General features: G+C 41.7%; 1 protein-coding gene across 4 annotated transcripts in view; it reads left to right on the top strand.

The window, feature by feature from the left end:
- The first annotated feature begins 6,148 nt into the window (after positions 1-6,148).
- Positions 6,149-14,122, top strand: part of PPP1R21 (protein phosphatase 1 regulatory subunit 21) — a 56,428-nt gene continuing 48,454 nt past the window's right edge. For 2 of the 4 annotated variants that reach the window (XM_029232418.1, XM_029232415.1), the window contains exon 1: positions 7,913-8,642. In XM_029232418.1, the coding sequence (XP_029088251.1) occupies positions 8,547-8,642 (96 nt within the window). In that variant the 5' untranslated portion in view covers positions 7,913-8,546. Of the gene's footprint in view, positions 6,372-7,912; positions 8,643-10,463; positions 10,510-14,122 lie in introns of those variants that run through there. The other 2 variants (XM_029232416.1, XM_029232417.1) reach the window with 2 other exon arrangements.

Below are 14,122 nucleotides of genomic sequence, written 5' to 3'. Positions count from 1 at the left end.
CATATGAGTGATATCATATAGTATTTGTCTTTCTCTGTCTGACTTAGCCCTAGGCATAATATTCTCTAGGTCCATCCACATTGCTGCAAATGGCAGTATTTCATGGCTGAGTAACAGTCTATCATGTATATATACACATATATATACTGACCTAAGAAAATATTGCTATGATTTATGTCAGAGTGTTTTGCTTATGTTTACTTCTGGGAGTTTTATGGTGTCATGTCTTACATTTAGGTCTTTAAACCATTTTGAGTTTACTTTTGTATTTAGTAAATGAGGGAATGTTCTAATTTTATTTTACATGTAGCTGTCCAGTTTTCCCAGCTCTGATTGTTAGAAACTTTTTAAAAGGCTAAGACAAGAAAAGCTCTCATAATCAAGTATTATTCAAAAGGTAAATATAAGAATTTGCTCACCTGGTTTTAAGAAAAAAGATACCTAATATAGAAGAACATTGATATGTTAATGGACTTGGATAAATTGTGGGCTAAAAGTAATAATTGTAATGATAGCAGCTGCTAACATTTATGAAACATTTCCTATTGATTTAAATTAATTACCTAATAATGATAACTCATTAATTATAGAGAAAATAAGAGTGCTAGTCATTCTGTGATCGAAAGGGCCTTGTTCAAGTTAGGTGTCACTTTTCACCTTGAAGAAACTATGGATTCTTCTTTCTATTCAGTTGTCATTTCTTGAGCACTGACTGCATTAGGAAAATAAAGATGAATTAGACCCAGACCCTGTGAGACCTCAGGGGCCTAGCAGATGAATTTTGCCTCAGTAGTTCCTGGGTTTTGCCTTGCACAGATGTTCATGGCCTTTGTTATGGAAAATACAAAGAGCACCCTGAAGTTGTAGGTAACACTCCAAAGTCAGGTATCAAATGTCCTATACACAGGTGGCAAATGTGTAACTGGCTCTGGGGTGGAGGGAGCCCAGATTTGTAGCATTTGCCTATTTCCATGGTGTAAATCCTCCCATGATGGCCAGTTTCAAGCTACCAACATGATGTCACTGAATGCAGAGTTGCAAAGATATGCATAGCACACTGCTGTATAGTATCGTATAGATACAATAAAAGCAATTTCAAGAGCTTAGAGTAGATCAGAGTTAAATATAGATCAGAGTTAAATATAGTAAAATAAGGAAGTGATGAGTTTTGAATATATATCTTTGTAATATAACTTATTTAACGTTCATATAATTTAATCTTTAATGATGGCTGCGTTTAATAACTAACTTGCACAACTCCTGAAAATTTAACAATTGGCTCTCTCAAGCCAGTATGAACCTGCTCCCATGCACCACTGTTTTACCTGTCACAATATTGCAGTGTAGCCGTGGTAACATACAGTATGTGGCAGGGGACTGGGAATAATATGGCTGGGATGACTCTGAGCCATGGATGATCAATGACCTCAGGTCACAGTAGAAGAAAGGAGCTGGGTGTAGCACTGTGAGTTACCTCAGCTATAGGAGTTATTTACTTTCCTGTTACTGGTGTAGCAAATTACTCCAAACTTAGTGGTTTAAAATAATGCAAATTTGTCATCTCACAGTTTTGGAGGTTAGAAGTCAGAAAGGGGTCTCACTGAGCTAAAATCAGTCTCTTGGCAGGGCTGTGTTCCTTTTGGAGGTTCTAGGGGAGAATTCTTTTTCTTTCTTTCACCAGCTTCTAGAGGCCACCTGCATTCCTTGACTCGTGGCCTCCTTCCTCTATCCTCAAAGCCAGCAACGTTGGGCTGATTCCTTTTCACGCTGCCATCTCTTTGGTTCTCTCTTTGGAAAGCTGATTAGCAACCTTAATTCCATGTGCAACCTTAATTGTATGTACCTGAACATAGGTGCCAGAGACTAGAACGTGGATATCTTTGACAGGCCATTTTTCTGTCTAACCTAGAATGTTAGGTCTGCAGGTGGCTCTGCACAGACAGGGCCCCCAGAGCCCTTCTGGAGAAGTTGCTTAGAGTCCTAGAAGATGAGATACACGGAGGGTTTCACAAAACCTGCTGATTTGCCTCAGGTGATTTCAAGTGGCAATAAGTTTTATGGTGAAAATAAAACAATAGAGCACAGAGAGATGGGAAAGGGAAGTATTTAAGCAGATGCTCGGGGAATGTCTCTCTCAAGTGGCGATGGGTGGGCTAAGACCTGAATGATGAGGATGCAATCATACCCAGATCCAGGAAAGGCCAGGCCAAGTATAATGAGCAGTAGCACCAAGGAAAGGCTGGTGGTGTCTGGGGTTTAGCTCCCTCGAAACATCTTAAATAAGTTCAGTGAGTTCACTATTCAAACTCAGCTCTAAATGTCTCCTACCCAGTTCCCTCTTCCAACTAGATCTATCCTCCTAAATTCCTCCTGCAGAGAAATTCTGGAGTGCCACTGCAGAAAAACAGGTACAAAGTTTCTGAAGACTGAGGAACAGAAGGAAGGGTAGTGTAGGAGGCGAAGGGTGGTAGATTGTTCTAGTAATGTACCCCAGTGAGTCAGGCTTCTCTGTGTTCATAGCCTTTACAATTGATCTTCATGCCCCTTGTATCAAGAGGCAGTGTGTATTTCTCTACTCCCATCAATCTGGTCTGGCTGTGTGATTTGCTTTGATCAGTACAATATGGCAGCAGTGATGTACAAATTCTAGAGCCTAGACCTCAACAAGACTTGAGGCTTTGCTATCGCCCTTTTGGAACATGAAGTGGGGAGGTCACAGGGACCAGACTATGTAAAGGCTTATTAACATGGTAAGGAATATGGACTTTGTTCTAAGTGCTCTGTGGGTTCTAGAAGGTTTTAATTAATAAGTGTTATGCTTCAGAAGATCACACTGGGTGCTCTGTGGAGGAAAGATTGCAGTTGGGCAAGGATGGAAGCTGTGAGGCCAGTGGGAGGTTTTTTGAGGCATCCAGACAAGAGATGGTAGCAATGGAGGTGGAAAATAGTGGACAGATTCGGGTCCTGCTAATGGATTGGCTTGGGAAGAAAATAGTGAATAACAGTCTTCTTTCTAAAAATGAAAGGCTACATAAATACATGTAGAATACAGTTATAAACTTTAAAAAATCTAATAGATTAATTATATAAATCTGTATGTTGGATGTGACCATTTCCTCCTGTAAGACTGGGCAGCAGAGAAAACCAGAAGGGAAAAAACAACTATGAAGTGAAAACACAGAGGAGAGCAGGGGTCGGAAATGAGGTGTGAGCAGTAAAATGTTTCTGCTTCTCACCTGCACCCCACCCACCTCCTGGACCTTTCCCTTGGGTTATGAGAGAGACCCCTGTATACTTAGACCAGCCCCACCCCCTTCCCTTTAAACAGCTCTAAAGGTATCTATTTCATGAAGGTACAAGTCCAAATAAATACCAAGGAACATAACATACCCTTTGGGCATCCTTACCCCTAATCTAGGACTCATTCACCTTATTGTTTAAACTAAATAGTAAAGGGTTTACCACATGTGGGCACTAAACCTAGCAGAGAAAATACAGCCTGCAGTGGAGGTGAAGGAGCTGGGTTCTAGTTTTGCTTCTGCCAGTGTCTTTCATGTGATTTTGGATAAGGTATGTCAGGGCTCTGGGCCTATTCTGTCATTCATCTGTCTTGCTGTGACTGAGATAGGCAAAGCATTAAGGCACGGCCAAAGGAAAAAGTTACAAAATTTCAAGCCCAGAATTCCCATTTTTTGTAGAGCTCCTTAAAGTTGCAAGTCTTCAGATTTTGTCTCACTGAGTACTCGTTACAAAAATGTAAACTTTGGAGCTAACTGCTCAGGAAAAACTCATGCGGAGGGAAGTTCTTTTCTTTCTTTTATTCCATCCCTACCTTCTTTTAATTTCATTGTAGAGTGACATATATTTTCCCACTGGATTAAAAAAATAAATAACGAAGACAATATGTCATAATAAAAGGCCTATAAGTTGCCTTCTTTAATCCTTTCCTTATATCCACCCATATAAGCACTCTTCGTTGTCCATTATCTCAATAATCAAGTGTGGTGACCAGCCATGGGGATGTGAAACCAGGCCAGAGAAAATCTTTACTTAGTTATCTTAATGACTGTATGGGGAGGTATTGGTGGGGCTAGCTGGTCTCCCAATGTCACTGTAATAGCTGCAGCACATAGCAGGTTATTATGAAGTAGAATGTATGATTTCAAAGGACAGAGCTTCGAAGCTTGAAAGAAGTGCTTGACTTTCAGTTGTACGTAAAGATAGAGAACATATGACTCTACCGCACCAGGAAATGATGTTCACTCAGAGACTGACAATAACATCTAAGTAACGCAATGTCATAACTGGTCATTATCTGTACAACCATAGGAAGTTCCACACGGTTCTCAGTCGATAGATTCCTAACTGTAATATATTCAGATTTATTAGTTGAGATCTGGAAACAATGCATCTGACAGAACAACCAGATTAAGCAGTGGAAACATAAATTTCTCAGTTCAGTAAAATAAACTTACACAGGCTCTATAGCCAAAGTTGCACATTCTTTCTTTGGAATGTTAGTTCTGAAATGGCATTTTATTTTTAAATAATTGAAAATTCCATTACCTTACAAACCACAGAAATACACTTACAATATTTAATTCTGCCGCTTGGTGGTGCCATGGATAACTAATAATAATAATTTTAAAAAATTCTGCAAGTTTGCTGGACAGCAGGACTTGGCTATTAGCAAATTGAAAAATATAATTAACATTTTTAAAAGTCTGTAATCCTTTTACACATTATAATGGCTGAAAAGTGCATATGGGCTCAGGCTTTCACTATAAAATCCCAGGCTTACTCATAGTCAAACAAGAAACCAGGATAGTTTTTTTAATCATGGAAAATTTCAAGTATTCTAAAATGCCAAAATAACTAACATCCCTGTCCCTATTACCTGGATAATCAATGTTAACATCCTGTCACATTTACTTGAAAAAAATTAAATGAAAATGAAGTTTATGCTCCTTTGTTCTTTTTCATTCCCCCCTTTTTTTTTCTCACTAGAGGCAATCACAACCCAGAATTTGATGTGTATCCTTCCAGTTCTTGTTTCTCTATTTTTAGTACCTGTTCATGTGTCCATGAGCAGTACAAATGTTGCTTCATATTTTTTAAATGTATCTTTTCGTGCTGTAGTATATATACTGCAATTTGCTTTTTACATTTAACAGTGTTTTGTCATGTTGATATATACAGATATATGCCGATATATACAGATCTAGGTTATGAGTTTTAAACTGCTGTGTTGTAATTTATGGCAAACAAATATTCTGAATTTATTTATACATTCCTCTATGAACATTTCAATGTTGCAATAAATGCAATGCTTAGAATAGCTAACATATAATACGTCCTCAAAACATATTTAATGAATGAAGCGGCATGAAATGTTTCAGGCAGACTATTTTTTGCTTCAATCGTCCAGTTATTTGTCCTTAACGTCCACTCTCTCTGCCTGAGCGACAGGGGTCATTCCCTGAAATTTCCTAAAGGTTTGTTTCCCAGTCCACTGAGAAAAGGCTCTGATGTAGTCCCCGTATGGTGGCAGGGGTGGGCGAATGGAGTGGGTAGAGAATGGACACAAAGACATCTCAGTGTCAAAATATAAGACAATGGAGGTTTGTCTGGTCTGGAGCAGGGGAGGGTGGCAGCAGCGAGCGTTATAAATTTGGGGGAGGTCTGAGAGTTTACAATGCAGGGCATGTCCGGGGCTACCATATCCGGAAAACGAGGTAGCAGAATATAGAGGTCTTTCAGTGCACCTTCTGAAAGACGTAACCATCAAACGCCAGACGGTTGCCATGGGAACCAGCGGGGGAGGGCGGTGTGTCCGGCCAGAATTCTTGATGCGCTTAGGATGTTTCTTCTTCCGGTCCTCGGTTCTTCACAACCACCGCCCCTCTCCACCGTCCCCCGCCCATTCTGTGGGCTCTCATCATTCTCTTCCCCTTTTCATTCTCTCCTTCCCTGTTCTAGGCCGCCATCTTGGACCATGCGTCAAGATGGCGCCCCCCAGTCCCAGAGGCAGAGCCCAGGAGCGCCGGGGAGCCTGCGCGCGCACGTGCTCGGGCGCGGAAGGGTGGGGGCCGTGATGTCAAGACGTTGCCCCGCCCCCGGTGGTCGCTCCGCCCCCGGCCCCACTCCGCCTTCCTCTCACCGGGCGAACCCGGAAGTGGAGGAGGAGGTGCGGCGGTGGTGGCAGAGCGGGCAGGCGCTGGCGGAACCGTACCAGGCAGCGTGCCTGGGGTTGGGGGCGAGGGGGCGGGGCTGAGCGGCCTGGGCATCCTGGCCTGGACGGGGCGGGGGAGGCCATGGCCTCGGCAGAGTTGCAGGGGAAATACCAGAAGCTGGCTCAGGAGTATTCGAAGGTACCCGTCGTATGCGGGGAGTAGGGGGTCCCCGGCCCTGTGGCCTCGGGTTGCCTTGGCAGCGACTTGTCGGGACACAGGGGGACGGCGGAGGGGGGAACGTGAGCGCGCCCCTTCTCTCTCCTCCGCCTCTTCTGTCCACCATTACCGTGCCTTCACCTGCAGCTCTCAGGAGATGGGGCCGGGCGGTGTCTGGGTCCGTGTGCGTTTCTGCGGGAAGGAGCAGGAGTTTGATTCTTCCTTCTCACTGAACTAGCGGGCTTGGACTGGGATGTCAGAAATCCTGGTTTCCGCCTCTGGTGCTGGTCGGGAGGGGACGGGGAAAGGTGAGGACCATCCCTCCACGGCTGCTTCCTCAATTTTCCCAGCCCAGCAATGGGAAGGATCAAGTTTTCTCCTTTCCCACAGGGATGATATGAGGATAAAGAGATTTATCAGCCCCCAGTCAAGTCAGGAGTGTAAATAGAGTCATGCGTGTAAACTGCTTCACCAGAGATGGGTGGTTATGAATGGGTTCAGTGCTTTGGCAAGATGTTGTCTGAAAATGAGTTTGAAAGCTTGAGTGCTAGGGCTGTGTCCTTTTATCTCTCTGTTTCTTGGATCACCTGGACTGGGGAAGAGCACCCAGCAGGTGCTCAGTACATGTTGAATTAAGCAAAGTAGGGACCTGTCCCTTTGTTGTATTTATGGCATCAGTATTTTAAACGATGGAACCCTTTTCTCCGAGAAGGGTGGTGCTGCTTTAATGGGTAGGGTGGTTCTGCCTCAAGAATATTCTAATGAAGTACTGAAAGCAGAATCTTACATTTTTGGAAATTGATTCATTAGTCATTAAACTTCATTTTCAGTGATCTTGGTATTCATGGGAGCAACTGGAAGACTTAGTCCCTTTTTTACAATTTGGAGAAACTGAGACACATTTTTAAATTTCATGTAACAAATATGCAGCAGGGCAAAATGAAATATTCTTTGAAAAATAAAACCTGTGCCTAAACATACACACGTAAGTCTTTTGACCGTCAAATGGGAGCCTTTTGGGATGCTACACTTATTCCATGGGTGCTACCATTGGCAAAACTTCTTGTGTTTCCATATGAATTTGCCTTAAGGGCCTGTGGCATCATGTTAGTGATGGCAAGTTTTTATCCTTTGAAGGAATATTTTTTTGTTTGAAAGGGCCAGAACTTATTTGGAACAAATCCATGTGATGAAGTGTGGTGGGTGGAGGATGACAGTACTCAAACTTGGCTCTACTATTTTTGGGTGAAAATGTTACATGAGTATAAAGTGAGGGGACTGATTTTCTCTTCTGGAGAGTAAACAAGCTCACAAGGCAATTCCAAATGGCAGAAGAGTTTCCAGAAATATTTTGCACAGTGATTGCATTGCTGAAATAATTGTACAGCCTCCCAGAAGTAATAAAAACTTTGAAAGATTTTATTATTTTGGATTTGTAAGCTCTTTTGTTCAGCAGACAATTAGTGCCACCTGTGAACAATCTGCCGGGCCCTGTTGAGTGAGGCAGAGTTCCACCTTAAGGAGAACCCTTTAATAGAATGTTCAACTATTGTACATAATTATGATACGGGATGACAAGTGTTAGCTCAGTGGGAGCACAGAAGAAACGGTGGGTAAGGGTAGAAGTTACTTAGATTGGGGAGTAGGGAATAGGGAGGAAGGGATGGATGGTAGTACTCCAGGCAAAGGAGACAGTCTCTGTTTGCTGACATGAAGGCATGTTCAGATACACGACAGAGAGTGGTGAAATATGGTTGGAGGGATAATTTGGACCCGATCATGAAGGGTTGTGGTTGTCAAAAAGTTTGAACTTTGAGTAATGGAGAGACGTTAAAGGTTTTCGAACAGGAGAGTGACATTGCTTTTAGAAAGAAAACTGGTAGCTGTGTGGAGGATGGACTGAAATGGGGAAAGATTGGTGAAAAGAAACCAGACTGGAGGCTCTTGAATAATTTTGGGGAGTGTAACGTAGGATTAAATAAAGTTTTGTGGCTGTTGAGATGGAGAGGGGGGCTTAGATTTAGGAATTATGGTTAAAAAATATGGTTTAGTTTACTTCTTTTTTGTGTGCCTGCTTTACACATAGCAGCAACCTTATGAAGGATATAAAGGTGTCAAGGCAGTCATCCTTGTGTCTCATTCATTCTGTGGGACGTGATGAGTGAGGGAAGACTGAGAGTTGACCCTGAAGGTGACCTGTGGACTGCTCTGAGGGAACACCACTGCCACTGGCAGAGGAAGGTGGGCAGAAAGGTGAGCCAGTTTGGAGCGAAGTTTAGGTGCAATCATAGTATTTATGGTTGGAAGGTACATTGAAGCTATCTTATTCACATAGTAGCTTGAGATGATGTTGGGGTAATTGCTGAAAATTTCTAGTGGAGAGGGACTGGCTGAAAGTCAGGACAAAGGCCAAAGCTTTTGTAATAATTCCCATAAAGACAATAGTTCCTATAAAGACAATAGTTGAACTTTGAGAGTTAATCACTTTAGGTAGATTCTTTGGGGAACACCTGTGGGAGGGATGTGACAGTAGGAGGAAATGCTGAGGAGACTATAGGAGGTCTGCCAGACTTCAGGTTATCTCCCATATTGGGACAGAACATTTTTCATCCTTTTAATTGCAGTGTGATGGAAATTTCAGAATGTGAGAACACGGATTGGTCAAAAGATTTCATGTGCTTTTTATTGCCTGTCAGTTCTAGTGCCAAGCAATTTCTAGATAAGATCTATGCTATCAATACCTTCAGCCCTGTGCCTATGGAAGGGGGTATTCTACCTTTTTGGTAGCTTCCCTGGTGCAGAAATTGTGGGCTGATGTTGAAATCCAGTTACATCTTTCTTTTTCCTTATTTAGGATACAAAGGAAAAAGATTTCCTTTTAATATGTAGAAGGAGGCCTGCAAATCAAGAGAGCAGCAAGCATGATCCCTAAACCAAGGACATTTGCAGAATCTTCTCATTCTTATTTAATGCAGATCTTGGCCTGTGTTCTGGGAAGGGGCCCATTTCTTCCTTTGTAACTTCTATCATCATCTTTTTTCCCCCTGAGAAGGAAAAAAGCTGTATGAGGAGCTCCTATTAAAGAGACTGAGAGTTTCCTTAGATAAAAGATGAACCATGGAGGCCGAAGCAGGTGAGAATTTCTGAGGTGGACAGGTTGCTGAAACTGTGTTATGGAAAGGTCAGTAAAAGTGGAGATTAAGACCCTCTGGTTTGGGCAATTAGGCAATCACTGGAGGCTTTAAACATTTCTGGTTTAACAGAGTTTGGGGGAGGGGAATGGTATGTAGAAGCTGGTTTTCAGAGATTTATGAAGTTAATAGGTAATAGACGGAGGCTGCCCCTTTGAGACGTGAGGGAAAGTTAATCAAGCCCTCATTTTTCAAAGACCATTTCTTACTTGGTGTTTCTTCCACGGCCTGCTCTGCTTCTGATGCTCTGGTATATCTCATTCTGGAGATGAGGCTGAGAGCATGCAGTCCTGGCTCATTTGATTTCAGCCTGCTTTCTCTGAATGGGCTTCTGCACTCTTGCCTGGCACCATGTTAACGTGTAGGCAAGTTTGAAGTTCTAATCTTTCCAGTGTTTGTGTTACTCTGGGTTCTCAAAGTGTAGACCCTGGATCAGCATCATCAGTGGCTGGGAATGGGTTAGAAATACAAATTCTTAGGTCTACCCAGGACTTACTGAATCTGAAACTGGTGGTCAGACCCAGCAGTCTGTGTTGTAACAAACCTCTCCAGTCATTTGGATGCATACCAGAATCATTGCTCAGGAAATGGTATCAGTATAGTAGCTTTTGCTCAGATGATCTTCTTAAAGCTCTTTTCAAGGCAATAAAAGCCAATGGGGGGACTTCCCTGATGGTCCAGTGAGTAAGACTCCACGCTCCCAATGCAGGCGGCCTGGGTTCGATCCCTGGCCAGGGAACTAGATCCCACATGCTGCAACTAAAGATCCCGAGTGCCGCAAGGAAGATCCTGCATGCGGCAACGAAGATCCCATGTGCCACAACTAAGACCTGGCACAGCCAAGTAAATAAATAAATAGTAAAAAAAAAAAACGCTACAGTAATCAAAACAACGTGATACTGGCAAAAAAAAAAAAGCCAATGGGAAAGGTAAACATCCATTATTTCTCTAACAGTTGACTTTGCAATTGATGCTTCTTTAATTACAAAGGAGATTGCCTTTTGAAACTTTTTAGACTTATACTCTTAGAGATGCTCATTTTGGGAAAGGTTCAGTCTTGATTTGGTGTGTTTGCTTTCCAGATAGCAGGGCTTGGCTGAACCTGATTGATCACCCTCTCTTGTAAGAGAAATAGACTCTGGGGCTGGATTGGATTAAAATGGAGTATCACCTTTTTTCTACCCTGATGTAGGGTTCACTACTAAAGGTGGATTGGAAAACAGTCTGTGTTCAGTGCTATCCAGGGGAACTTTCAGGAGAATGAGAACGTTCTGCATATTTGCTGTCCAGCAGGGTGACCACTAGCATGTGGGCTATTGAGTACTTGAGATGTGGCTAGCTGAGCTGAGGAAATGAATTTTGGATTTTATTTACGTAATTTAAGTTTAAATAGGCACATGTGGATATGGCTACCCTGTTGAGCTGTGCTAGCTTAGCCCCTAGATCATCACAAACGTAAGTGTCTATGTGACTCACCTGAAGACCTTGTTAAACTGCAGATCCTTTCTCAGGAGGTCTGGGGTGGGGCCTGAGATTCTGCTCCTAGGTGATGCTGCTGCAGCTGTCCGCAGACCGTACTTTGAATAGCAAGGCAAGGGGTGTCCTACTCTCCGTCTTCAATTCAGCTGAATTTCCAACCAGTCCCTGGTGAGGCAGCTAGATTACAGGATTGGGAGTGGGGGTTTCGTCCTAATGAATTTCCTTGCATGGGAGCAGGAGCTAGAGAAAGGGTCTTGTTTGAGGGCAGCTCTGTAAAAAGGTTTTCTTCGCAACTCAGTGACAAAATGACCCCAGCCATTAGTACATAGTATGTAGCCTTCAGTTACTTTATCCTTTTCCACTGCGAGGAGCAAGTTAGTAGGCGGAGAGAAAGACTAAGTGGTATTCCCAGCACTGTAGAATACCTAGAACTGGGAGTGTTTTTAAGGATCATCCAGGCCAGAGATACTGAAGCTGTGGTTTGCAGATGACTCAGGTGTGCTGAAATCAGGGTTTTGGTGAGGCTTAGGAATGGGCTTCAGGTTATCTGCTGCATACATTACTTTGTAATGGAGAAAAGCTATACATCTGGAGATTTGTTTTATAGGGTCATAAAACGTGTATAAATGTCAGAATGTCCACTGTATGGAAAGTTATCTAAGAGTGATTCTAACACAGAAGATTCTAGCTGTCTCTTATAGTTGTTTAATGTGTTGCATTTAAACACCTTTTATTTACACCACTTAATTTGATTAATTAACTAAAAATTTATTGAGTGCCTTCTCTATCCATAGCATTGATCTTTCATTGTATGCAGGAGATACAAGGAAGTATACTGTAGTCTCTATTGTGAAGGACAGTTTAATTGGCACATGGGACTTGAGTATAGAAATCATACATAAATTAGTAAACATAAAATGTACTGCTTTAAAAAGTAAAATTAAAACTGAACAGTTTAAATAAGAGATGTCTTATTACTAGCAAGTGCCCAGGGAACTGAGGGCAAGGTCACTGTGGACCATAGGGGCACTATAGAGAATGGTTAGGGAAAGTTTATGGAAGAAGTAGGACCAGAGTAGGAAGTAGGCTCTAGAACAGTTGGGGTTTGGTTGGTCAAAATGAGGAAAGGCTGTGTTTTCAGAGTAAAGGTAAAGCTAATCAAAAGATTACAACACAATGAAAAATGAGGTTTGAAAAGGACTAAGGGTTTCTGGGTTGGGATTCAGAGGACCATTTCTCTACTGAATGGAACAAAAGTGCATGGCACAGCTGCTGGAAATAGGCTATGTCACCTTCTGGAGAATTTTTCTGTCCTAGTGGAGACTTCAGGGCAATTGTTTCTCAGTTACATCCACATCCACTGGAGTCTCCACACTAGTCTCCTAGAGGCATTAGTGACCATCGGTAACTGTTTCTGAAACAAACACTGCATTTGCCTCCCACTGTGGTGAATGCTGGTGAGGAGAAAGATAAGATTCTAAAAGACCAGACTGGTCACAGCAGTATCCACACTTGACAAGATGTTGGTCAGTAATGCAGAGATGTGGCAGTAGTGATGCTGAAATGCAGGAAGATGCCAAATGCCAAGTGCAGGTAACAAGGCAGTGGAGTAGGCCAAGCTTATCCTTTTCTACCTACCAAACAATAGAAAGGGATTTTCGATAAATACTTCTAAAAGCTGCATTTTCTGTTGAATGTTTCCATTGAAACTGTGTTTGAATTGTTACCAATTTAGCAAACAATATTTTCCAAAGGAAAATCGAAATCATTTTTCATTATAATCAGATTAAGTTCCAAACAGCAGTAATTTGAAAACTTTAATTTTGCTTTTATGACACAGTAGGCTGTTCAGTTTGCTTTATGTAGCTTATAAGTGTGCCTTAAAAATTAAAGGTGAGGTTTTTTTTTGTTTGTTTGAAAACTGATGTAGTTCTGGTCCTACAGAAAATTGTCAGTTCAGCAGATTTCAAGCTTCATCCCTAGTCCTTGAGGCAGTCATTAGGACCTTCTAAATACCACACAAAGAAGATCAGAGAGCAAAGTTAGAACAGGGGTATGAAATGAAACCTAAAGACTGAAGTAGTATCGCTGTCCTTTGGCTATATGGATTTGAAAGTATTTCTTGAATTCTCTTACCTAGGTAGCACATTATCCAAGAATATGTTGATATTGCTTAAAAGGTAAAATACTACACAATGGAAGTCAACATTAAAGTGGTATTTATTTCTCTCTTCTGAACTTCTAGAGCAGAGTGTAAAGAGCCTAATAGCAAATATTTTAGGCTTGGGGCCATATGGTTTCTGTTGCATCTACTCATCTCTAATGTCATTGTCACACAAAAACAATCATAGATAATTCATAAATATTCAAATATTCCTACTCTTCTGGCATAGAAAAAAGTCATTTCTGTTCTCAGGAGACAGATGTGAGCTATGCAGAACTAGAAGTAGATTTTTTTTTTAAGCTCATAGATAAAATTCTCCCATTCATTTAGTTTCTCAGAGAAGAACCTGGTCTATCATGGTCTCTGTACTGAGTCCTCAGAAAATTAGTCTGTAACCCTTTTGCTTCAGCTACACTGGGCTGGTATATTTATACTCACATGCTCTGTGTTGTGCTTGCTGATAACTACAGAAGGTTTATCTTTCAAAACCCTGCTGGTGGTGGTGATATAGATGTATACCTAAGTAGAAATTCATCAAGCTGTATAATTTCTGTTTTGTATATTTTATTTAAAATAAAGTTAGACCTCAATTAAAAAAAAAAAAAAACTGTGAAAGAAGCCCAAGTCCTACCTCTTCAAAGGCTTCTGTCACCTCTCCAGCCCACTACTTTTCTCATTTATATGTAGCTTTATAAAATAGTAGCCAATATTGTCTAATGACATTATGCCTGGAGTCAAAACTGCTGCTTTCTGAATCTCAGCATTGCCACTGAACTTCTCTGTACCTTGGTTTCATCTGTAAAATGGCGATAATTATAGCACCTATTTCATAGGGTTGTGAGGATTAATGAGGTAGTGTATGTAAAGTATTTAGGACAGTGCCTGGTATGTAACGGAGC

This window comes from Monodon monoceros, unplaced genomic scaffold, assembly GCF_005190385.1.
Source record: "Monodon monoceros isolate NGI ecotype Baffin Bay Population unplaced genomic scaffold, NGI_Narwhal_1 Super_Scaffold_19, whole genome shotgun sequence".
Taxonomy (NCBI): Eukaryota; Metazoa; Chordata; class Mammalia; order Artiodactyla; family Monodontidae; genus Monodon; species Monodon monoceros.
Note: the sequence above shows the minus strand (reverse complement) of the source record. Positions and strands in the feature narration are given on the sequence as shown.